Source organism: Hyperolius riggenbachi, chromosome 1 (assembly GCF_040937935.1).
Source record: "Hyperolius riggenbachi isolate aHypRig1 chromosome 1, aHypRig1.pri, whole genome shotgun sequence".
Lineage (NCBI taxonomy): Eukaryota > Metazoa > Chordata > Amphibia > Anura > Hyperoliidae > Hyperolius > Hyperolius riggenbachi.
The window spans coordinates 96080175-96105377 of NC_090646.1; the positions used below are offsets into that span (position 1 = coordinate 96080175).

Sequence of the window (25203 nt, forward strand, 5' to 3'; positions counted from 1 at the left end):
AGAGATCCAGGGCACTTTTGGGCACTCCAGCCAGAAAATTTGTGTGGCCGTGCACCAGAATGTGGGTGTGGTCATTGGTGAAACCAAATTTACATGAACTTAACAGTGGGTTAAGTAGGCCTGCCCAGCGAAATGATTAAAAAATATTGCATATCACATAAATAGGCAGTGTCGCTTAAACATATCTAGGCAGACAGGGCCGGCCCGCTCATGAGGCGGGGTGAAACATTTGCCTCAGGCGGCAAACTTCTAAGGGCGGCACCCGCCCGGGGGGGCCGGCTGTCGAGCCGGAGGGGTAGCGAGCAGGTCGTGGGTATTGGGCCTAGCGGTGGGGAGGGGGGTCAGACCCCCCCTCCCTCGCCTGGGTTCCCCGATCTGCGCTCCCCTCCAGCCTGTAATTAGGAAGCCGCTGCCAGATCGTAAGAGGCACGGGCGGGGATGACTCACCTTTTCCGCGTTCCAGCGAGTGCTCCACTGACTTCACTTCCTGCATCGCCGCCCACTGTACTGCATCGCCGCCCACGAGGGGGGGGGGGGGAAGAGGGGGGCGGCGGCGGCAGCAGCTCTCTCCTAAATTTGCCTCAGGCGGCAAAAACTCTAGGGCCGGCCCTGTAGGCAGAGTTACCTGGCTTCTGTGCTGGCTGTACTTGTTTTCTGATGGGCATGCAACCTGCTGCCAGGTTGTCTGGCAGTCCCCCCATAGCATTCACTGACCTTCTAGTCAACCCTCTCCCATCATGCTCCCACGGGCCTCCCATTGAGGCACTGCAACTCCCAGCATGCCCCCATAGAAGAATTACAGCTCCCTGTATGCCCCCATAAAGGCATCACAGTGCCCAGCAACACACCACAGCTCCCAGCATTTCCCCGATTGATGCACCACAGTTCCCACCATGCCCGCCATTGAGGCAACATACACAGTTGACTCTGCCTGGGGAACATTCAGGGCACCCCAGAATAGATCCGGGGCACATGCCACTGATCTTTGGGGCTAGCAACGCCAATGTCCCCAACCCTATCGTCAAGGCCCACCAACAGTAGATGTTTTGCAGAAAACCACAAACATGCAAGGTGAGGTAATTAGTGTCTCTGCAGAGCTGATGAACTACCCCTGTGGATTTCTACAAAACACGCACTGTTGGTGGGCCAGGGCTGGGGAACACTGCATAGAGGCTTCCCCCTTCCTCCTCAGTAATTTTCAATGTACAGAGATTGAATGAAGCCTTCAAAGAAAATAATAGGTTAAGACACTCATCATTTTTGTCCTCACCATTTTCATTTGTGTTATTTTAAATTTGCAGTTGTACATTCAGAAAGCCAAGTGTAATTCTCTAAAATCTGGAGAGGTAACTATCACACAGATTAGAAGCCAGTACCCAAGCTAAATGAAACTCATCCTTAGCAGTTGATAACGACCAACTCTGCTGAGAAGCCAGCGTGTGTACAGCAGCCCTAGACCCCTTCTCAGACAAGCGATCTTCCTAGGGGAGCAGCCAAGAGCATTGTTGTCTCCTCTTACCCCATCCATTGCATGTCATCACGCCCATACAGCTCTACCCCTCTACATAGGAAAAGAACATGTCAATAGCCTGCAGGCTGATGGTGCAGCCCGATGGGTGACATGCCTCATATTGTGTACGAAGTGTAACGATTGGTGTCAACACGCAGAGAGAATCCGATTATTGGCGATCTGCAGAATCACCAGTAATACAGATATACACCAGATTATGGATGATCTGCAGCATCACCAATAATCCAGGTATGTCTAAACTCTGGACACCTGAGATATGAGAGTATGATGTAACAGTACCACTTTGAGTAAGAACCACCAGAGGGGCTGGAGGTAGTAATGAAGGGAATTCACCCTAGACTGTGGGTGAATCCCTGTAGCCAAAGCTCCCTAGGAGAGGGACCTAGGCTAGGTTGCAGGATGCCCTGCTGCTAAGGAGAACAGTCTTGCCCTAACTGGGTGTGAGACCCTAGCTCTCTACACCCTGGAACCGGGCTAATGAAATACAAGTACACAATGCTAGTCTTGGGTGTGCAGCCCGTAGTCACCACACCCTGGAATTAGCCTGTAGCATAACATAGCATTGACACAGTATCCTAGGCTTGGGTGTGAGGTCCGTAGTCACAACACCCTGGAACTAGTCTATAACATAACATAGCATTGACACAGTTTCCTAGGCTTGGGTGTGAGGTCCGTAGTCACAACACCCTGGAACTAGTCTATAGCATAACATAGCATTGACACAGTTTCCTAGGCTTGGGTGTGAGGTCCGTAGTCACAACACCCTGGAACTAGTCTATAGCATAACATAGCATTGACACAGTTTCCTAGGCTTGGGTGTGAGGTCCGTAGTCACAACACCCTGGAACTAGTCTATAGCATAACATAGCATTGACACAGTATGCAAGAGTAATCTAGCTCAGTGTGAATTCCCAGGTCCTCCTGGTTCTAACACACTGTAGGATCTGACTGAGGTCTGTGTGCTAACACATAAAGCATTTGCAACGGCAGACAACATGAGACTGAGAGGCGAGTGGTTATATAGTGTAGCGCTGATCAGCGCCGCCCCAGCCCCTCCAGCCAATCCGCATACATCCTGGGATCAGCTGACCAAGGGAGTCAGCTGATCCCTCTCTGTTTCCCATAAAGCTTCTGTCTCTCCGCGCGCGCGTGTATTCCTCAGCCTATGTGCACAGGAAGGCTGTATCACATCAGAAATGTCGCCGCACGTAAACCGCCGGGCTGGACGCGGAACTAGCCGCCACGCCGTCCGAGCATGCGGCGGCCATTCCGCGATCCTTCACACGAAGGTTAAAGGACACCCGAGGCGAAAATAAACTATTGAAATAAATGATTGTACACAGTTTTATTTTATGTTTAAATCTACTTGTTAAGTTTTAACTGTTTTATTGTTTTTGCTCAACTGTTGACTCTTTTCTATCTCTTTCCTGCTCTCAGAAGCAATTTTCTGCTAGGAAAGTGTTTTATAGTTGGAATTTCTTATCAGTGAAGGTCACGCTGTAGTCACTTCCTGTCTGAGTCAGGACTAAGTCAGCCACTTACATACCTGATATTTAACTCTTTCAGGCAGAGAAAAAAAAAAAGGAACAAAGCCTAGTTATTTGTGTGCTAGGCACTGTACATACCCATGTCTATCTCATCATGTCACATGTCACTTCGGGTATCCTTTAAGAAAAACTGAAACATTTTTCAGTTGATAGCCAAGTTTTAAATTTGTTTTAAAGTTTCATTTAGAAATACTAATCTAATTCAAGGCTCAGATCAAGAAACCAACAATGAACGTTCTTTCTAAAATTGTAACTTGCTTAAAGTAAACTTACCCAACCTCTCAGGAGCTCAAAGGCTGTGATTCCTAATGACCACCAATCTACGGGATAGGAGTACCCAGGCCCCACCTCCATAAACGACTGGAACACTTCTGGAGCTTCAGTACAAAAAAAAAGCAGAAAAAAAAGTTTTTTTTAAATCTTACTTTTATATTAACTTTATAAATCAATACATAAAGCAAGTACAGAAAACTGGAATCATAAGGTACCTTCATTACAAATATAGCATATCATATATCAAGCAAGAGGACCAAAGCAGCAGGCTAAAGTGGTGCAGCATTTGCAAGCTTGCAAATGCTGCAATGCAGGGAGATCAGGCGAGCGCCTGACCACAGTACTCTGCTGTTAGCCGCCTGTGCAGCAGCCATCTTGCTCTCTGTACTCATTTGAATTGTGGTCGGCGGCTATGGACTTGGGCAGCATTTGAGATGGAAAGGAAGAGGAAGCTTCTGCACTGGAGATGAGTGGGAAATGAGTGACACTGATGGCTGCTGCGGTGTGAAGGTGAGTTCGCTATCTATACTGAAGGGGGGTGGGAAAAGGAGAGATTAAGGACCTGAGCCCACTAACACAGTTGTGCACAGTTGTGTCCGCTATTCATCAACACATCAATGTTACAGATGCTGAAAGTGGACTGAAGCAGACACAGCTGCGTTAGTGGGCTCAGGCCCGAAATGAATCATCTGACTACCTATGCTGGAGGGAAAGGGGGGAGCGGTCATCTGGCTACCTATACTGGGGGGTTCATCAGGCTACCTATACTAGAGGGGAGGAGTCATCTGGCTACCTATACTGGAGGGAAGGGGAGGGGTCATCTGGCTACCTATACCGAAAGGAGGCGGCTGGTGACAGTGGCCTTGGGCGATAAAGTGTATAAATCCGGCCCTGGTGTCTTCATCCTGAACCCCCTTCCATTTCTACACTACATTCCTGGCAGTTGTCCTCACTCTCTCCACCCGAGCTGCAGCTGCTTCCTGTTTTATGACCCTTACATGATGAGCCCCCAGGCTGTGAGGGTCACCATGGGGAGGCAAGGGAAGGAGTGTGAACTAAGGATGCTCATTCGGATTCCTCAGAAATCTGAAACATTAAAATTAGAAACCCAATTTACCGCAGCTTGGTATATTTAGCCCAGTCATAGAACTCAGAAGCATTGGACCAATCCGAGAAGGCAGAATTTTTCCACAAAAATCAGATTACCGTGGTCATTTTAGACCAATCACAAGACTGATTTTCAGTTTTTCCGATTTCTGATTTTTTTTTTCATTCTGTGCATTCTCTGATGCAAAAAAATACAAATAAAACACTCAGAAATCAGAAAATCTGAAAAATGGAAAATCGGCATTGGTGGAAATCGGAATTCCCGTGGAATCAGAAAGGGGCTTTTCCCACCATCCCTAGAGTGAAGATTGGGGTGCCCATCAAAGCTTTTCTGGTGGGCCCCATGAATTGTAGTTACACCATTGCCCTTATATATGAGCCACACTGAAGAACACGATGCCTGAATTACTGTAGTGAGAATGCAGCCAGGCTAAAGGTAATAGAGCCAGACAAGAGGTTTATTTTACCCGAGGATTATGCATTTACCTTAAAGTGAACATCCAGACTAAAAATCTACTCAGCAGCACTGAAAAGGCTTGGTGTTTCTTTAACAGTTTCACCGCATCAGAACTTTGTTTTTCTTACCAAAGCATAATTTTTAGCTGCATTTTTAGCTAAGCTCCACCCATCAAAGAAAAAAAGCCCGGGCTTTTTTTCCCTGATGCTGTGCAGAGCATGATGGGATTTCCTATGTTGTTATTCACGTTGCCTAGCAACTGGGAGAGGTGCTCAGGACACAGGACAGTCACCTCTTTTCAACTAAAAATATGGCTGCCATCATGAAATCAAACATTTGCCTGTTCTTTTAAAAGAGTGTGGGTAAGAGATTATATTACCTAACTATTTTAATTAACATAACTAATGTAACTTAATGACAGTATGTTTGTTTAGGCTGGAGTTCCTCTTTAAGTTTCTCTTGTAAATTGCATGCTTGGACATTCCAGGGCGGAACTCACAGAAGATTCCTGTAAAAGCTTTGTGTGGAGATAAATGAGGCTCTATAATGATCTCTTATGCATCCAGCAGGTAAGTGGCGTGGTAATGATAATGGATGTTTTCTCCCTCTGGTCTCTGCAGTCTGATGACAGCAATACAGAACACATTTCTCAGAGCCGCAGTTATGCCCCATACTTTGCTTTCTGTTTCTCAGACAAGCTCCGGGATTGTGCAGCATTACAGTGTACATTCCCCATCATGACATGCAATCACTGTGGCTGCTGCTCAGCCCTGCCTGATAACTATCATGTAATGTGACAGCAGGCACAGGTGTAAGGAAATACCTGCCACTTACTGTGCCCGACTCCTGACAGCTGGGAAAATATTCTGAAATAATTAACCCTGAGGTAACCAAAAAGGAAAAAAAAATCAGCTCCCTATACCCATGCAAAAATTAATGCCAGCTCCACTGAGGAAAGCACTGTTGAAATATGTTTTTGATACAGTGGCAATAGTGGTGTCATGACCTATGCCCATACAACACTGTTCCTGGCTCTGGAAAAGGGACATGGCATAGACTGTTGTGATGATCCCTTAAAGTGATCCTTAAGTCAAATAAAAAAAATGACTTTTACTCACCTGGGGCTTCCAATAGCCCCCTGCGGCTGTCCGGTGCCCTCACCGTGTCCCTCCGATCCTCGTGTCCCCGCCGGCAGCCACTTCCGGTTTCACCGTCAGGAGCCGACAGGCTGGGAACGCGAGTGATTCTTCGCGTTCCCAGCCACAATTGCACCCTCTATGCTGCTATAGCATATAGCATGAAGCATATAACAGCATAGAGGGCACAATTGTGGCTGGGAACACGAAGAATCACTCGCGTTCCCAGCCTGTCGGGACACAGCGAGGGCACCGGACTGCTGCAGGGGGCTATTGGAAGCCCCAGGTGAGTAAAAGTCATTTTTTTTTATTTGACTTAAGGATCACTTTAAAGAGAAACTTTATCAAAAGTTAGTAGCGGTGGAGGGGGGAGAGGAGTAAATCAATACATTGCAAAGTTAAAGTAAAAAAACAGAAGATAGAGCAAAAGAAGATTAAGATTCGCCATTGACATGTTTCATCCACCGAGAACCTACAGTAAAGGTCATCATCTTTACTGCCTGCAGACAAGGAAAAAAAAGACAGCACCAGCTGTCATTATCTATAAACACACCCACTAACAATGTGATAGGCTGCAAGGTTCAAAGACAGGTAGCCTTCAAGGCCATGGCCCCGACATCACACTGTGGGAGGGGTTTCCCCACAATATCAGCTATACAGTCCCCTCTGATGATCTATCTGAGAAAAGGTAAGGATTTCTCATGGGAAAAGGGGGTATCGGCTACTGGTTGGGATGAAGTTCTATCCTGGGTTAAAGGTCCTCTTTAAGCTTCAAGGGATGCTATGGCAAATACTATGCCTTTGTAATATCCCTATTATCACTATTATGTAACATGAAGAGGATACATTTCTTGATAGAGTTGGTATTAAAGACGTGTCTCTAAATGTCATTTTTAAGTATCTGATTAGGTGCTTTCCCATTAGTAACATTTTTGGGGCGATTTGCCTATAATGGAAGGTATAGGGAAATCGCAACGCGCTTGAAAAAGCGCTTTGTATAGTGATTTCCCGAGCGCTTCTATGAATAAATACATTGAGCCTGATTCACAAAGCGGTGCTAACAGTTAGCACGCTGGTGAAAAGCCCCTTATCATGCCCAGTGGCGTAGATGAGGAGCTGTGGGCCCCGGTGCAAGTTTTACAATGGGGCCCCCTAAGCACTCTATACATAGCAATTGATACTGCGCACCAAAACCTGCCAAGGATTTCCACAGTATCAGAGGTGCAAGAAGAGGATGGGAAACAGTTTGTTAATGATTACTACTATTTAAAGTATCTATAGAAGTGATTATTACCAACACAGGGCCAATAGAGAACTAATAATGTGCTTGAGGGAGGGCCCCTCGGGGGCCCTTATGACCCAAGGGCCCCGATGCAGTCGCTACCTCTGCAACCCCTATTGCTACGCCCCTGATCATGCCTAAACTCAGTTTAGGCATGATAAGTTTAGGTGTGATAAGTTTAGGTGTGATAAGTTTAGGCGTGATAAGTTTAAGCACCAACTGGGTTAGCACCGCAGTGCACAGCTGATCAAAAGTTTTGCGCTAGCAAAGTCTGGTGCACTTCGCATAGAGTTTAATGGCGCTGCTTTGCGTGCAGGACTTTGCGCGCAATCTAAACGTATCTAAACTTAGCATGCCTAAACTTATCATGCCTAAACTTATCACACCTAAACTTATCACGCCTAAACTGGCTTTTCACCAGTGTGGCGCAATGGTTATCACGCCCAAAGTCTCTAACTGGGTTAGCACCGCTTTGTGAATCGAGCCCATTGTATTTATTCATTTCAGGGTGAAAGAGTTCACTTTCTGACTGACGTCAGGAAGTGAAAAATAAAAATCCCTCTGCAAAAGCGCTTAAAAAAGCACTTTATACAGCGCAGGGAAAGGAGTTTTAAAAAAAATCACAAAACTTGATCAGCGCTTGCAAAAGCCCTGGCGATTTATAGTGTGAACATAGCCTAAATGTCATGTTTTCTTCTATCTTTCTCCCCGCAGGGCTATCTGTAACTACTGTTCCTGACTACCCAGCAAGCTCACGGTAAACCAGAACTCATTGGAGTGTGTAAGGGGACTACAAAGGACCAAAAAGCTCTCTTACTAAAATGCATGGAAAACAAAAAATTGCTTTCTTAAAACAGAAAGCATTTGCAATAATTCAGGTTGGAGTTAGCTATGAGATTTCTCCCAGTCCAATGAGTTCTGGTTCACCATTAACTTGCTAGGTACTCTGCACCTCTGGGTGTTTCAAGTCCTACTCCATAGAGCCACATTAATCCGTTATGCACTGATCAGGATCAATCAATCCGAAACTGTAGTCTGTATCAACATTCACCTGGTTAGTACTGCAGTTCTGCCTTCTACCTCTGGAGGGCAGAGTTGCCGAAAAGTGAGATTTTTGTTTTCTTTTGAAACAGATGTTCAGTTTTAGTACAAAAAGATAGGAGATCTGTAATGTGTTCCTTGTCATTACTGAAATTTAGCTCTGTAGAACCACTATTACGAAAATTCTAAAACGTAAAATACAGTACATATGTCGGCATACATATAAGGTTACAGTACATTTGTCGCAGAGTAAAATGCACTATACATTAAGTTACCTTTTTCCTATGTCGCTGTCACTTACCATAGGTATTATTTATCTGACGTCTCTAAACATTTTACTGGCAGGTTTTGGCTTAGTAGAACTGTTAAAGGGGGATTCTCAAACTTTCCTTTATTCGTTTCAAAAGCAGGAAAGGACCTATGCAAAAATACTGGCCAGCTTGCCTACCCGCCTACATACTATTCCGGCAGTTGGGCTGTGCCACTGACATCTGAGGAGTGCTTTTGAAAATATAGAAAAGCATCTGGTCCAAAACATTTTGGAGAAAGGTTCAGAATTGTCCGACTAATACTACACTTCAAGTGGCAGATACATAGGAAAAAAAGCAATTACAGTGCATTTTGCTCTGGGACAAATGTACCTCTTATTTGTATTTGTACAGACAGGCATTTGAACTGGAATCAGTGTTCCCCGTAACATAAAAGCAAATATGTATAATGAATGAAAACAGCCTTTTTTTAAATAATTTTTTCGAGGACTGCAGGAATTTTACTTCAAAGCTGAAATACCTGACTGTAGTGGGTGATCAAAAGGAATAAATGGCATCAGCATAGATTTGATTTCCTTGGTGTAGGTGGATATGTTTGTTGCAGTTCCCCTGGCTGGTTGTTCTTTATAAAGTATCACTTTTTTCTTTGATATAATCATTACTATTGCTTTACTGTTGCAGTGAACAAATCACTGAAGTTACAAGAGCAAAGTCCCCGGACTTGAAAAATGATAACCAGGCCCTATCGTTCTGATCTTTATGTTGTTGTACTGCAGCAAAACAAGCTTTTTATTATACTGAAGGTGGCCATACATCTATTGAGGCGGTAGATGTGGCGTCCCAAGGCAGATTTCCGATCAATTTGAAATCGATCGCCAATCGGTCTGTGGTGGATGGGCAGGCTACACGTCTCTCTTTGATCAGATTCGATCAGAGAGAGATCTGCCTCTTGGTCGATCTGCTCATACATCGTCTGATGTATGGGCACCTTTACAGCTCTGGTTGGTCACACCAGTTGATGGGAGCAGTTATATTAAGCTAATCTGAGTTAATGCTGCTTTTTAGCCATAGAATATCAGTCTGGGAGCACACGAGGCAGTACAGAAAACCATGTGCTTTAATAAGCTGATTTTAATCTAGCAAATGTGCAGGCCTTAAATCAAACCTGAAGCAGAAAAACCTCAAAAAAAGTATTATACAATGAATTGTATGTGTAGCATGGATAATAAATAGAACATTAGTAGCAAGGAAAAGAGTCTGATATTTTTATTTTCAATTATATAGCTTTTTTTTTTTTTTAAAACATTGCATCAGACTGTCACAGTTGCAGTTTAAAAACCACACTCTTTCTTTTGAAGTGTACCAGAGCTGTAAATTAAAAAGATGTATACATACCTGGGGCTTCCTCCAGCCCCATCAGCTCCGATCGCTCTCACGCAGCCGTCCTCCACTGCCCTCAGCTTCGGGAATTAGATGCCCTCACTTTCGTCATTTGAAGCCAGTGTGGCGTAAGAGAAGTGCGCCCTCTACATATCTCGCCAGCAGCTGCTGGAAAGATACGCAAAGAGCGCACTTCTCCTGCGTAGCTGGCCGCGACTGACGGAAGTGCGGGGACCCGGTTCCCGAAGCTGCAGGCAGCAGAGGACGGCGGCATGGGAGCGATCAAAGCGGATTGGGCTGGAGGAAGCCCCAGGTATGTATAAATCTTTTTAATTTTACAGATTTGAGTCCCTTTAAGCTATAAAACAAATGCAGAAATAATGACCCTTTGAATTTTTCTGCATTAAAAACTTATCTCAAGCTGTCTCACTGTTTCGGCGATCCGTCCTGTTCCGCCTCTCACAGACATCAGCCTATGAGAGGACGGCGCTCCCCGACCAATCAGAGACCGGGAGTTGCCGATCTCGTACAGCGCTGCGGCCCCCAGCAGCGCTGTACGCATGTAAACAAAGGGGATTTCTTTCCCCTTTCGTTTACAAGCAGCCTGCTAGCCGCGATCGGTGGCTAGCAGGCTATTCACGGAACTCCGTTTCGTGAACGGGTAGGGAACGATCACGCATGCGTGCGGCCATTCCCTGGGAAACTGCAGCCCCAGGACTTGACGCCAATTGGCGTTAGGCGGTCCTGGGGCTGCCGCCGCGGTCACGCCCATTGGCGTGACGCGGTCGTAAAGTGGTTAAGGAAAGATTCAATCACATTCTGTGATCGCACTCATCGATATGACAGATCACAACGTGCAATCCTTTGTCTTAGTAGATTAGGCCCTTGTCCATCTTCAGCTCGGGGGACTGTTATGTATTAACCATTATTCAGTAGACCAGGGGTCCCCAAACGTTTTGGGTCGAGGGCAGGTCAACATACTTCAGACTGCTGGGGGGCCGGAGTATACATAAAATGATGTAGAAGTGTTTGTGGGAAAGACAGTGAAGCATACCCAGGTGACAACATGCAGTCCAATTGGACAGCAGTGTCACCTGATGTGGAATTTGATTGGAAACCAGCAAATTACTGCTTTCTGGCTTCCATGTGGATGTGTGGTGCCAGCACTGCTATTCTGTATGCGGAACACCAACATTTAAGATGTAGCTGACCGCATCTATAAGTTACACATTTTGAGTGGTGGGGGCCGGTAAAAAAGCCTCAGGGGGCCACATTCGGCCCGCAGGCCTTAGTTTGAGGACCACTGCACTAGACCTTTTTATACTATAAACATTGTAACACTCTTCAATTTTAATTTCCTACATGCAGCTTCTAAAGAAAACTGGTCTTCAAATCCATCACAAAAGGCCCAGCTTTCCAGTCCTGCTACAGACGCCTGTTTCGTATTCCTATATAGTCTCAGATCACTATAGTCATGTTTTGATTGAAGCAAACGCAGTGTGAAATTGACAACATTTCTTTTCTATTTTGTTTTAAATGAAAGGAGAGTTTCATTAAAAAAGACATCTTGCAATATCCAGCTCATCTTTGATGCTAAATCCATCATAAGAAAACAAAGAAAAATCTACATGAGATGTGCTTCCGCTCACGTACTGCAGTAGGTAACACAACACTCTGTATTGGTGCCTTGAACTGCATATTATAAGAAGTTATGGTGAATCAGATCACTAGTTTAGTGGGTTGGATGGTTCACCACTGACATGTCAGTCCTGTGATATAAACATTTACATCACATCAGGGCTGGCACAAGTCACAGAGTCCCTGGGGCAAAAGTAAACTGGGGGGGCCCTCTCTGTCCCCTTCCTCCCGCCCCCATAGTATATTCACACACCAGAAACCTCGAGCCAGCCGCTGTCCCCTCAGATGTCCCCATGAACTTTACTTCGGTCCCCTGCATTGTTTCTATCAGACTAGCAATTCACGCTACTCCAGTTCATATTCTCTTGTCTTCATCCCCACATCGGTGCCTCTTTTCAGTGACCTGGTTCGTGTAACTGCATAATGGCGTGCATTAAAAAAACGGCGCTGTAAAAAAAGGGCCCAGCTGGATAATTAAATGGCGCCGGTGGATAACGAAAACTGATAACGATAAACACCATTGTCAGACTTGGTTAACGATAAATACAGTTGTAAAAACAGACAGGAAATAATGACAAAAAGATATTAACGTTAAAAATTGTTATATAATTCAACAATACAGCTTAACCCAACCCTACCCTCACACAGAAATCTTCCCTGGTTGTGCCTAAAACTAACCACTCCCCTGGTGGCGCCTAACCCTAACCACCCCCCTGCTGGCGCCTAACCCTAACCACCCCCCTGGTGGTGCCTAATCCTAACCACCCCCTGGTGGTGCCTAACACTAACCACTCCCTCAGCTGAAACACCCTTTTCCACATAGAAACAATATCTGTACATACAAACAAAATAATATGACTAGTGGGGATGAAGATGGGGAGCTCGACGGAGCAGTGTGCTGAGGCAGGTGAGTTTCTATGCTGACAAAACTTTCCATGGACCCTTGGGGAGGAAGTCAGGGGGATGCCTAGCAGTGCTCAGAGGCCCTGAGGCAATTGCCCTCTTTGCCTTTATGGCGCTCTGGCCCTGCATCACATGAGTAACTACTCATTGTGACACATCAAGAAATCCTGAGGACACATCTGGAATAAACAAAAAACAAATTTCTAACTTTAAAGAGGAGCTGTTAGGTATAAGGTTTCAGAGAAAATAAACACATATATCAGTAGCTAAAGATTGGCTGTACTTACATTACATATGCATTTCACTGTCCACGTTTGGATTTCACAGAATTTGTATATAGTATATGCAGAGATAGATGCTCCTGACAGCTCATGGCAGGCTCCATGTTTTTCCTGTCAAATGTGTCGTCATGTCCTGCCTGCTTCCTGATCACAGATAAGCTCGTACTTGAATAACACAGTGTGCAGTGAATATTAATGAGCCATGTGGCTAGGAACAATAGCTGACTCCTGCAGTGTACTCTGCCCCGAGATTTATCAGTGCTACGCGCTGGACTGATTACAAGCTGCTGTAACGTCTCATTAGCAGCCGAGGGGAGGGCCCCAGAATGCTTTGCAGTTTAGTATGCGGCTTGCGTCCTTATGGGTCTGTAACAGCCTTACTGATAAGCACACATCAAAGGTAACTGAGATTTTTATCTTCACTAATGGCTTTTGGGCTTCCTTCTAAACTGTTTAACACAGGAGAATAGAGGTTTAAATTAGCTTCTGCAGCCTGACAGTTAGGGCTCGTTTCCACTATCGCGAATCTGCATGCGTCCAACGCATGCAGATCCGCACATGTAATACAAGTGGATGGGCCTGTTTCCACTGTAGCGTTGTTGAGGTGCGTTTTTTTCAGCGTGAAAAAAACGCACAAAAGAGCCAACGATTTCGCCTGCGTCGGGAATCCGTGCGAATCGCCGCTAATGTATTTAATAGTAAAAACGCATGCGTTTGTTACATGCGTTTTTACCCGCGATTTCGCGTGCGATTTCGCACCTTTTTCTATTTTATTTAGCCCTGGCAGTGTCATGGTTAATTTCGCATGGCACCCTGCCATGCGAAATCGCAGGCGAAATCGCGGGTAAAAACGCATGTGGAAACGCATCCGCATGCGTTTTTACAAGCGTCGGAATGCGGCCGAAATCGCGTCGCAACAGTGGAAACAAGGCCTTACTCTTTAAAGGCCTGTGCGTACATAACATTACACTAAGTAAGGAATCCTATTTAATATTGTTCCTCTGCTTTGCTTTATAGTAAGATACAAAAGCTTAGTAAACCGGGTCCTTATGACAAAGAGCAGATGAGTTAACTCAGTCAGTTTCAGTCTCTGTGGATGGGTCTGACAAAAACCTGAGCGGTTCTTGCCTTTTTCATAATTGCTAACTCAGTAAAGGACCAGCCCTTAAAGAGTTGCTATCATATAAATCCAGCATAACGTGTTTTGAACCCTCTATAACAGTAATTATAGATTGATGGTATACCTTGAAATAAATCAGAGCACTCAGTATATGATTTTATATAAAAAAATGTATTTGCTTATCATACAGCATATATACAAAATATGAACAGTTCCAAGTAGTGTTTCCTTCTAACAGTATTCCATCTTATCAAGGCTTTATAGCCAAGCGTTCATCAATCTTCTAAGTACATTCAAAAAAGAATATAACAGTTGTGTTATGTAGAATAAGATCAAAAGTAGTCTCATCTGTAGCAGTAGCTGTGTATCTAGTAGCTGTGTAAAACTTGTAAAAAATCTTCTTAAAGAAATAGCATAAAAAATAGCTTCTAAAAAAACTTCTTGCTAACATCTTAACAAAACTTAATGCTGAAAAAATTAACAAAGTAAATCACCAGAATAATAAGCATATTACCCCTTCTCTGTCATCTCTTCAGCATCTAGAATCACGTGTGGGAAGGTAGCTTCTGCCTCGTGTGTCTTCTCAGGAGATTGTTGGGCTTCTGCAAACTATGAGCTTTCAGCTCCTACTTTTATAGGGATAGGAAGCAATATGGCTGCCTAATCTTGAATGTCCCTAATTCCCAGGTTCTGAATGGCTAAAGCTTCCATGCGTAGCTCGCTATCTTTGACATTTAAAATACCCATAACACTTTTTTTGTTTTGAATTCCTTAATTATCTTAACTGTGAGAATCTACGTCATTTGGAGTGTTTGACATTTAATTAATGAGGGTGATATCGTAATTAATTGGGGACACACGCATGTAGACATCTTGACTACATCATGACCTCCCGATAAGAGAAATGTCATGAGACACTGGGTCTCCAGAATTAAAAACATCTCCCATATCTATGTTCCATGCTGTGTTTGCTTATTATGACATCTGTGTCTTAATTGGCCTGAGGTATACCCATTTCTTTCTGAAATGCTGTTGGCCATCTTGACCTACCAAAATACATAGGCCTGTAACCAACAGTATTCAGACTTACAGTAAATTAAAACTTATTTAAACACTATACTATCCTTAAAGGGGAACTGAAGAGAGAGGTATATGGAGGCTGTCATGTTTATTTCCTTTTAGACAATTCCAGTTGCCTGGCAGCCCTGCTGATCCACTGCTTCTAATACTATTAGCCATAGCCCCTGAACAAGCATGCAGCAGATCAGGTGTTTCAGTGGTTCAGACTTATAAGTCTGATCTGACAAGACTAGCTGCATGCTTGTTTCTGGTTTTAATCAGATACTACTGCAGAGAAATAGACCAGCAGGGCTGCCAGGCAACTGGTATTGATTAAAAGGAAATAAACATGACAGCCTCCATATACCTCTCTCTTCAGTTCCCCTTTAAAGAATAATCAAATATTGTGTATACTGATCAGCTATCTAAATAATTTCATTCTATAATTTTTTTATGAAGAAATCATTAATTTTTTAAACTTATAAAAGATTACAAAAAAACGCCAGATGGCAGTGTAATATTACGTATTAAGCTTATGATTAAAATGCTTTATCTATCTGACATTTTATAAAAGTCACAATGAACTACCATAACCATAACATGATGTTTGCTGTCGTCACTAATTTCAAAATAAGATATTGTTCCCAGTTTTCCCCACAGTACGCGTATCTGTAACCTTGACATTTGAAAGATGCTTTGTATCATAAACAAAAAATGTTTTTACTTCTTGTAACTAGAATAATCCAATTATGAGTTTCACTGCCTGGAATATGCTGATATGTCTCAGAGCAATATTTTAAAAAAGTACCCTAACTTTACAGTTTACAATGAAATTTTGCATAGAACATTAAAACTTAAAACATACACATATGACAGCTTTTCCTGCATAAATAGAACCGCTAGAATTCTGATAGGTCTGTGCTTCTTGGATTGTATCATTGAGCTGTTCAAAATGCAGTAGTTCTGCCACAGATCGCTCTGAGGTTGCAGCCTACAGGAATAGTAGTGGTGCAGAAGGTTGCTAATAGTCTTCTACCCTGATTCCTCCAAAGAGATTTTAACAACAATTAACCACTTTGGTACCAGTGGTCTCTGGCCCCTTAAAGGGACTCAGTGCTCTTAACTTAAAGATTTTATACATACCTGGAGCTTCCTCCAGGCCCATCCGATCCAATCGCTCCCACACCGCCATCCTCCACTGCCCGCAGCTTTGGGAACCGTGTCCTGTCACGGACCAGAGACCGCAGGTATGAAAAACGGGTCCCAACCACATCACGTAGCACGGATTCACCGCTACTGTTGACTTTGTCACTCTTCCTTTGCTGAAACGAATTCGCTTTGCTGTCATTATGATGGCAGAGCTTTGTGAGCCGGTCAGACTCAGGAACTGATTTAATTGGTTCCTGACCCTGTGATTAGTGTGAGCCATCGGCGGTAGTACGCGGCAGGGAAAGTTGAAATCTACGCCCTGACAGGGATAACAGTTCCCAAACAAGGCGTAGATTTCAACTCCACATGTCCACAAGTGGTTATTGAAGGGCCTGTTCACAGCTTTCTGCTTTAATTTTATGCATTTGTATTCGCGTGTATTTTGTAAACCTTATCTACATATTAAGCTCCATGCCCTAATATCTGTATTTTTTTTCCCTTTTTAATGAAATCATGCTACCAATTAACCTCCACTGCCGAAGAGCGTAATTGTCGGTATCATTAATCATCTCTTTGTTAAATCTGATGAGCATATGCTGCAGACGGACATGAAACAGCAACGGTAAAGGTCAATTCTTCATCATTAAGCAAGTTTAGATGATTCCTGTTTTCATTTTCCTCCTGTCTCCTGAAGTCTCACCAAGTACCAGCAACAATCAAGGACATTCTTCTCCCAAGGAACAAACAGGCATCCTCAGCTTGCAAATGGAATGATTCATTCTCTGCCTCTTACTGCGCTATCTGAATTTTAAGGCCGCGATTGTGGTTTTACCATTTCAATCAATAGCGCTGTCCTAGAAAAAGAAATCCCCCAGCACAAATAACAGACCTTGACCTTTCTAAACAACAAACACAAGATCCTACTCACTGTGAAAAATCTCTTTTCAATTCCCCCCAAACCTCACAAACACAGGGACTATTTTTAGAATAGTAAAATTAATTCAAGCAAGAAAACTAATTTAAAGTGCTATTATGCTCAAATTTCATCTTTGGTCTAAAGCATTAAACACAGCATCAAATTAAAGGACCTGAACTCTTGCACAGGACAGAAGTAAAACATAGAGAAATTCACCCTGTATGTATTTAGAGAGTTAAAGAGAATCTGTACTCTAATATTCTTACAATAAAAAGCATACCATTCTATTCATTATTTTCTCCTGGGCCCCTCTGTGCTGTTTCTGCCACTCTCTGCTGCAATCCTGGCTTGTAATTAACAGTTTTAGGCAGTGTTTACAAACAAACTAACCAGCTTCTAATAGGCTCAGCTAAGCATAGTGTGTGAGTCATTCATAGTATGCAGGGGGCCTGCAGAGGGTGTGTATCGCTTCTACCAATCACAAGCAGCCCTGCACATTCCACACAATCAAGCTTTAGCCCGACAAACAGGACAGAGGAAAGATACATTGATTTATTACAGAGACAGTGTAATTAGGAAGAGCTGCAGTAAGCCCCAGCACATTAGAACAGGCATAGGAACTCATAGGATAGAAGAACTAAGGCTGAAAAATTTGTTACAGAGTCTCTTTAAACCTGTCTAATTCCCCCTCATCTGTGACTAATCATCACTGTAATTTGATCTCTCAGCTGCATCAGCTCAGGAATCTCCTCTGCCAAGGCAGAGCAGCTAATTTGTAAACACAGGACGTGAACCCTATGTCTGCTTCCATGAAAGTAGGAAGTAGACACACTGCTGATTTATTGCAGGATTTGTATCAGCTGTAACAAAGAAATGTTTTTATTTTAGAAAAGAAACAGGTAATTATGCAGTTGCTTATCCTTTAGAGCAGAGAGGAAGTTCTGAGCTCGAGTCCGCTTTAACAGCTAAAACAATCTCACTGTTTTTCGAGGTACTGGAAGGGTTAACTCTCAAGATTTTTACCTCATTTAGCTGCTAATTGATAAGCTTGTGTTAGCCAACTGTTTATTTTTAAGGGGGGGATAAGGGGGTTTTATGTGGCAGTAAAGCATTTTTTTCAATAAAGCTGAAGTTTGTTTAAGAAGACATCCCTCATTCTTTGGTTTTTGGTGTCTTTGCCAATCAGCATAGCTCCCAACTGTCTGTCCCTTTTTCGAAGGAACAGTCCCTCTTTGGGAACCTAATCCCTCTGTCCCTCTTTTTTCCCCTAATTTGTCCCTCTTTCTGATGTACAGATCTATGTAAATATATGGATTTGTCTCCTGAAAAATGTGTTAACTTGACGCTAAATCTTTATTCTTGTCCTTTAAATGAATATATTTCTTACTTCCAAATGTTATTATGAAATAAAACTAAAGGTGGCCCACTAACCATACAATTTGCGGAACAATTGTTTAAATACAGTCGGAAATGATCGATTCGGACCACTAACAGACAAAATCTCCTGACCAATCCTATCACATTAATGAAATTGATCCCATTTTCGGATCTATCCCCTCAATTTCATCAGATTGGTTAGGAGATTTTTGCCCATTAGTGGTCCCAAACAATCATTACTGATCCTTCATATGAATAATCGTTCATAAACAATCATTCAGCAAACTGTATCGTTAGTGGCCACCTTAAAGGACACCCGAGGCGAAAATAAATGAATGAAATAAATGATTGTATCTATCTTCCTTCCACTAAAAATGACTTTTTAAGATATTCCACAGTTTTATTTTGTTTAAATCTGCTTTTTAAGATTTAACTGTTTTTGCTCAATGACACATTCATTGAAGTATGCCAGAGCTAACATGTATGAACAATTGACCTTTTTTATCTCTTTCCTGCTCTCAGAAGCCATTTTCTGCTAAGAAAGTGTTTTATAGTTGGAATTTCTTATCAGTGAGTGGCAGACTGTAGTCACCTTCTGTCTGAGTCAGGACTGAGTCAGCCACTTACATACCTGATATTTAACTATTTCAGGCAGAGAAAGAAAAAAAGGAACACAGCATAGTTATTTGTGTGCTAGGCACTGTACAAACACATGTCTATCTCATCATGTCACATGTCACCCCGGTTATCCTTTAATGATAATAGAAAGGACCTAGGTGGTTTGAATGATACAACAAAAAATTTTGCTGATGTATTCTTTGTGATATGCCTGACTAGGGGTGTGGCTAGGTGTGGCTAGAGGTGTGATTTAAAGTGCCCCTCTTTCTTAACTCATAAAGTGGGAGGTATGATGTATGTGTAAACACAATTTCTGAGGAAGTGTTGCACAGCAGCTCTCACAGCTGTCATTCTCCAGGTTTTCTGTTTACAAAGTTATTAACAGATATCTATGAGGTGTGCCTCCTTTCCTAATTTCCTTTGCTACCTAGGCTGCCTGCGTACATGTGACCGAGGCTTACGTATCTGTGTGTGTGTGTCATCATTCAGAATTGTTATCTACCTCCCTCATAAAAGAGGATGGAAATGTGTTTGAGGCCTGTGGCCTTAAAGTCACATTCTCAGTCTGGGGAAATATTTCACCTCACAGTTACAGTGAGATCAATGAACGTCAGAGCTTTTAGGAAGCAAATGATTTGTGACACACGTCACTGAATTATTATTTCCATTGGTCCAGTTTGGAAATTGTAAAGCTTACCAGTACTGTGATATATGTGGAGGCTGCCATTGCTGGCTGTTCCTCTGGAAATGGTAGTTGCTTGGCTGTTGGATACAGTCTTTGCCTGCTATATGTCGAGCCTAATTAACTATAAATGAATATCATGAGTGATCCATCAGACCCTATTTGTATTGTCTATGATTTAGGCAGATTATCCAGAAGACAACTTTGGCAGATGCCTAGGGCCAGATAGGTGTCCTGCATGCCATCACCTCTAATGCTGCTGCCTGATACTGTTCCTTACCAAAAAGATCAGGTTCCCAGTAGGGCGTGCCACGGTACATCAATTAGTTAGCAGCACTGTTTGGCTATAAAATAAACCAACACTGGTGTTCAACCCATGCACACCAGCTGGGTGCAGGTATCTGATTCAAAAACACCCTTTGTCCAAAATAGCTACCTATATCAATTCATTAAATAGTGGTGCCCAAAATAACACTGGGGTACCTCTGCGCGGTGTAGGTGACTGTGCTTTTAACTTAGCTGTAGGGATAGCACTTGTTCCTGGAAGATAAATTTGGCTGAAAGCATTTGTATAAACATTTGCATGTGAGTGTGTAAAGGGTCAACTGACTTTGTGATTATATTATCCAACAAAACACATTGCAACATGTCAGTGTGAAAGCAGCCAGGCTATTATTTTGGCACAGTCAGGCGCAATCAAGGAGCTCTCAGCTGTACCAAAGTCAGAACTTCAAAGAAGCTGCCTTTCACGACAAAATATAAATCAAACAGTGCAACTCATTTGGACCATAGCGTCATGTTAAAAACATACAAATCAAAAGCATATCCATTGAGAGCCCCAGTAGGGTATCTAGATGGGAAGCAGTAGATTTGGGCGCATGAGACAAGTGGACAAAAAGGGCGCCGCATTCACTTCCATTATAAATATCGTTTAATGGGCGCTGAACAGGGAAAAAAAGGCGCCAGAGATTTTTAAGGATTTATAACGGCGCCCGGAGATTTTTAAGGATTTATAACTATGTTTGTGATGATTTAAGTTTACAAAATGAGCCCGTGACGAATAACGTTTATGAAGATACTAAATCACTATTTCTAAAACATTTCTAAAACATTATTATCCACCCAAAAAAATAATTTACATTTTTTTCTTTACATTTTTTATTTATTAATGTCTGTAAAACATTATTATCCATAGGGGGTTTTAGGTTTAGGCACCAACAGGGGGGTCTTAGGTTTAGGCACCAACTGGGGGGTCTTAGGTTTAGGCACCAACAGGGGGGTCTTAGGTTTAGGCACCAACAGGGGGGTCTTAGGTTTAGGCACCAACTGGGGGGTCTTAGGTTTAGGCACCAACTGGGGGGTCTTAGGTTTAGGCACCAACTGGGGGGTCTTAGGTTTAGGCACCAACAGGGGGGTCTTAGGTTTAGGCACCAACTGGGGGGTCTTAGGTTTAGGCACCAACTGGGGGGTTTTAGGTTTAGGCACCAACAGGGGGGTCTTAGGTTTAGGCACCAACAGGGGGTCTAGGGGTTAGGGATAGGTACAGGGAGGGTTTTTAATAAACGTAAATATAAGTTTCACTTTACAAACAGGGAAGATTAACGTTTTAAGAATTGCCGATCTCATACACATTATTTAGTGATTTATAAATTATTAAAACACTATTTATAAACGAAATTCTACAAAATATTTCTATAAACGATATTTCCATTTATCGTTTATACCACGCGCCCTTTTTTCCCGACGCCCTTTTCGTACGTACGCATCTAGATGATATTTCTACTCCAGCTTCCCGATCTTAAAAATAATTGAACACATCAGGGCTATTGTGGTGTAAAGTGCTGCAAAGCTCTTATGAATTGAGCCTACTCTCTGTAATATATTTTGATTGATTATTTTCCTTGAAATATGGTTTATGGGAACAGCGCTATACATAACTAGTTGGCACCGTCAAGTCATTATTTTTGATAAAAAGTCTATTATAGGTTTCGCTGGCTCACAAACACACTACTTCCTGTCATTGAAAGAAATTCCTCAAAAACTACCGGTGTCCGCTGGTTCTATTAATAATTGGAAGGTGCCGAACAGAGTAAATTATCTGCTTGAAGACCCTGTAGAATTAGTCATTATGAAGCGGCCTGCGTGTCCGAATGAGAATGATCGTTTATATAAGTTAACAGTATAGCAGACGGAATAAATCTCTATTAGAGTCAATTTTGCATATACACAGCCAGAGTGGCATTATGGATTCATGTATTCCGTACTCTGCTATAATCATAATAGAGATTTACAACATGCAGCTGTCTATTAGTGCAAACGAATAACCTCCGATGCTATGTGTTTCAGGCAATGAGTTGTGGTTGCAAGCAGGGAATCGGCAGGGCAAGAGAGGCTCCAGCCTCAGGGTGCAGTGTAGGAGGGGGCGCACAACTCACTCAGCTATCATTCCCCCTATTGTGTTTGAAGCAGAGAGAAATAAGAACAGGGGATAAATGTCAGTGACTGCAAGCCAGATACATAGAGATTAAGGTGTTGGGGTGTTAGGGGGCCCTGGGGCGCCTCTTCGTGTAATAGCAATCCATGTGTGACAGCTGGGGTGGGAGGGATGGAGGGGCGCACTTTGGTGTCTCAGCCTTGGGTGCTGGAATACCCATTACCGACTCTGGGAATCGATGAACAGAATGGTGCCATATATTTGATCTCTATGGGGCAAAATATTTGCCTTCTACAGAAAATATCATAGTCTTATACAGTATTGATCACTGTCACCATCATCAAGAAAGCGCAACAGAGGATGTATCACCCACAGCAACTAAAAAGTTTACCACAGAAAGTAATGGTGCAGTTCTATAATGCGATCATGGAATCCATCATGACATAATCTATGACTGTCTGGTCCGACTCATGCTCCGTACGAAGAAAGGAGAGACTGCAGCGCATCATCCAATCAGCAGAAAGGATAACTGGCTGTAGCTTACCTTCCCTGCAGGATCTTTACGCTAGTGCAGAAATCTTATGCAGGTGCAGAAAGAGAGTGACCAAGACTGCCTCTGACCCCTCTCATCCTGCTCACTTCATCTTCCAACTTATGCCTTCAGGTGTAAGATACTGGTCAGTCTCAACAAAAACTTTCAGGCACAAGAACAACTTCTTCTCTCAGGCAATAGCTATGCTTAATGTAGGACCATGCTAAAACTGCTAGAAAGCATTACAGCTCAAAACTGAAAATAAACGATTCTCACCCTGTTTGCTACCACTTTAACCACTTCCCGACCGCCTAACGCACAGCGGCAGCCGGGAAGTGTACCCTGCAAGGACCAGCTCACCCACAGAGGCGGCGGTCCTTGTAAGGGCATGGGCGGAGCGATCGCGTCATCCGTGACGCGATCCTCCGCCGGCTCCTGACGCCACTCACCCGCTGCAACATCCCGCCGGCTATACGGAAGCGCCGGCGGGATGTTAAACCGACGATCGCCGCATACAAAGTGTATAATACACTTTGTAATGTTTACAAAGTGTATTATACAGGCTGCCTCCTGCCCTGGTGGTCCCAGTGTCCGAGGGACCACCAGGGCAGGCTGCAGCCACCCTAGTCTGCACCAAGCACACTGATTTCCCCCCCCCCTGCCCCCTGATCGCCCACAGCACCCCTCAGACCCCCCCCCTGCCCACCCCCAGACCCATGTTTACACCCAATCACCCCCCTAATCACCCATCAATCACTCCCTGTCACTATCTGTCAACGCTATTTTTTTTTATCCCCCCCTGCCCCCTGCTCTCTCCTGATCACCCCCCACCCCTCAGATTCTCCCCAGACCCCCCCCCATGTACCTCTATGCATCTATCCCCCCTGATCACCTGTCAATCACCTGTCAATCACCCATCAATCACCCCCTGTCACTGCCACCCATCAATCAGGTTAGGACCTGCCCTTTGCGGGCAATCTGATCACCCACCCACACCAATAGATCGCCCGCAGATCCGACATCAGATCACCACCCAAGCGCAGTGTTTACATCTATTCTCTCCTCTAAACACCCACTAATTACCCATCAATCACCCATCAATCACCCCCTGTCACCACCTGTCACTGTTACCCATCAGATCAGACCCTAATCTGCCCCTTGCGGGCACCCAATCACCCGCCTACACGCTCAGATTGCCCTCAGACCCCCCCTTATCAATTCGCCAGAGCATTATTTACATCTGTCCTTCCCTGTAATAACCTATTGATCACCTGTCAATCACCCATCAATCACCCCCTGTCACTGCCACCCATCAATCACCCCCTGTCACTGCCACCCATCAATCAGCCCCTAACCTGCCCCTTGCGGGCAATCTGATCACCCACCCACACCAATAGATCGCCCGCAGATCCGACATTAGATCACCTCCCAAGTGCAGTGTTTACATCTGTTCTCTCCTCCAAACACCCACTAATTACCCATCAATCACCCCCTGTCACTGCTACCCATCAGATTAGACTATCTGCCCCTAGGGCACTCAATCACCTGCCCATACCCTCAGAATGCCCTCAGATCCCAGCCCTGATCACCTCGCCAGTGCATTGCTTGCATCTATTCCCCCCTCTAATCACACCTTGAGATAACCATCAATCACCTCCTGTCACCCCCTAGCACACCTACCCATCAGATCAGGCCCTAATTTGCCCCGTGTGGGCTCCTGATCACTCGGCCAAACCCTCAGATCCCCCTCAGACCCCCTTCCGATCACCTCCCCAGTGCATTCATTGCATCTATTTTCCCCTCATACCACCCCCTGAGACACCCATCAATCACCTCCTGTCACCCCCTAGCACTCCTATCCATCAGATCAGGCCCAATACAACCTGTCATCTAAAAGGCCACCCTGCTTATGACCGGTTCCACAAAATTCGCCCCCTCATAGACCACCTGTCATCAAAATTTTCAGATGCTTATACCCCTGAACAGTCATTTTGAGACATTTGGTTTCCAGACTACTCACGGTTTTGGGCCCGTAAAATGCCAGGGCGGTATAGGAACCCCATAAGTGACCCCATTTTAGAAAAAAAGACACCCCAAGGTATTCTGTTAGGTGTATGACGAGTTCATAGAAGATTTTATTTTTTGTCAAAAGTTAGCGGAAATTGATTTTTATTGTTTTTTTTCACAAAGTGTCATTTTTCACTAACTTGTGACAAAAAATAAAATCTTCTATGAACTCACCATACTCCTAACGGAATACCTTGGGGTGTCTTCTTTCTAAAATGGGTTCACTTGTGGGGTTCTTATACTGCCCTGGCATTTTAGGGGCCCTAAACCGTGAGGAGTAGTCTACAAAACAAATGCCTCGAAATGACCTGTGAATAGGACGTTGGGCCCCTTAGCGCACCTAGGCTGCAAAAAAGTGTCACACATGTGGTATTGCCGTACTCAGGACAAGTAGTATAATGTGT

General features: G+C 43.8%; 1 protein-coding gene across 2 annotated transcripts in view; it reads right to left on the bottom strand.

Annotated features, from left to right (window-relative positions):
* STK32B (serine/threonine kinase 32B) overlaps window positions 1–25203 on the bottom strand; it is a 258548-nt gene that overhangs the window by 54598 nt on the left and 178747 nt on the right. For both annotated transcript variants that reach the window (XM_068277282.1, XM_068277271.1), the window contains exon 7: window positions 3352–3455. In XM_068277282.1, coding sequence (XP_068133383.1) covers window positions 3352–3455 — 104 coding nt within the window. The remainder of the gene's footprint in view (window positions 1–3351; window positions 3456–25203) is intronic.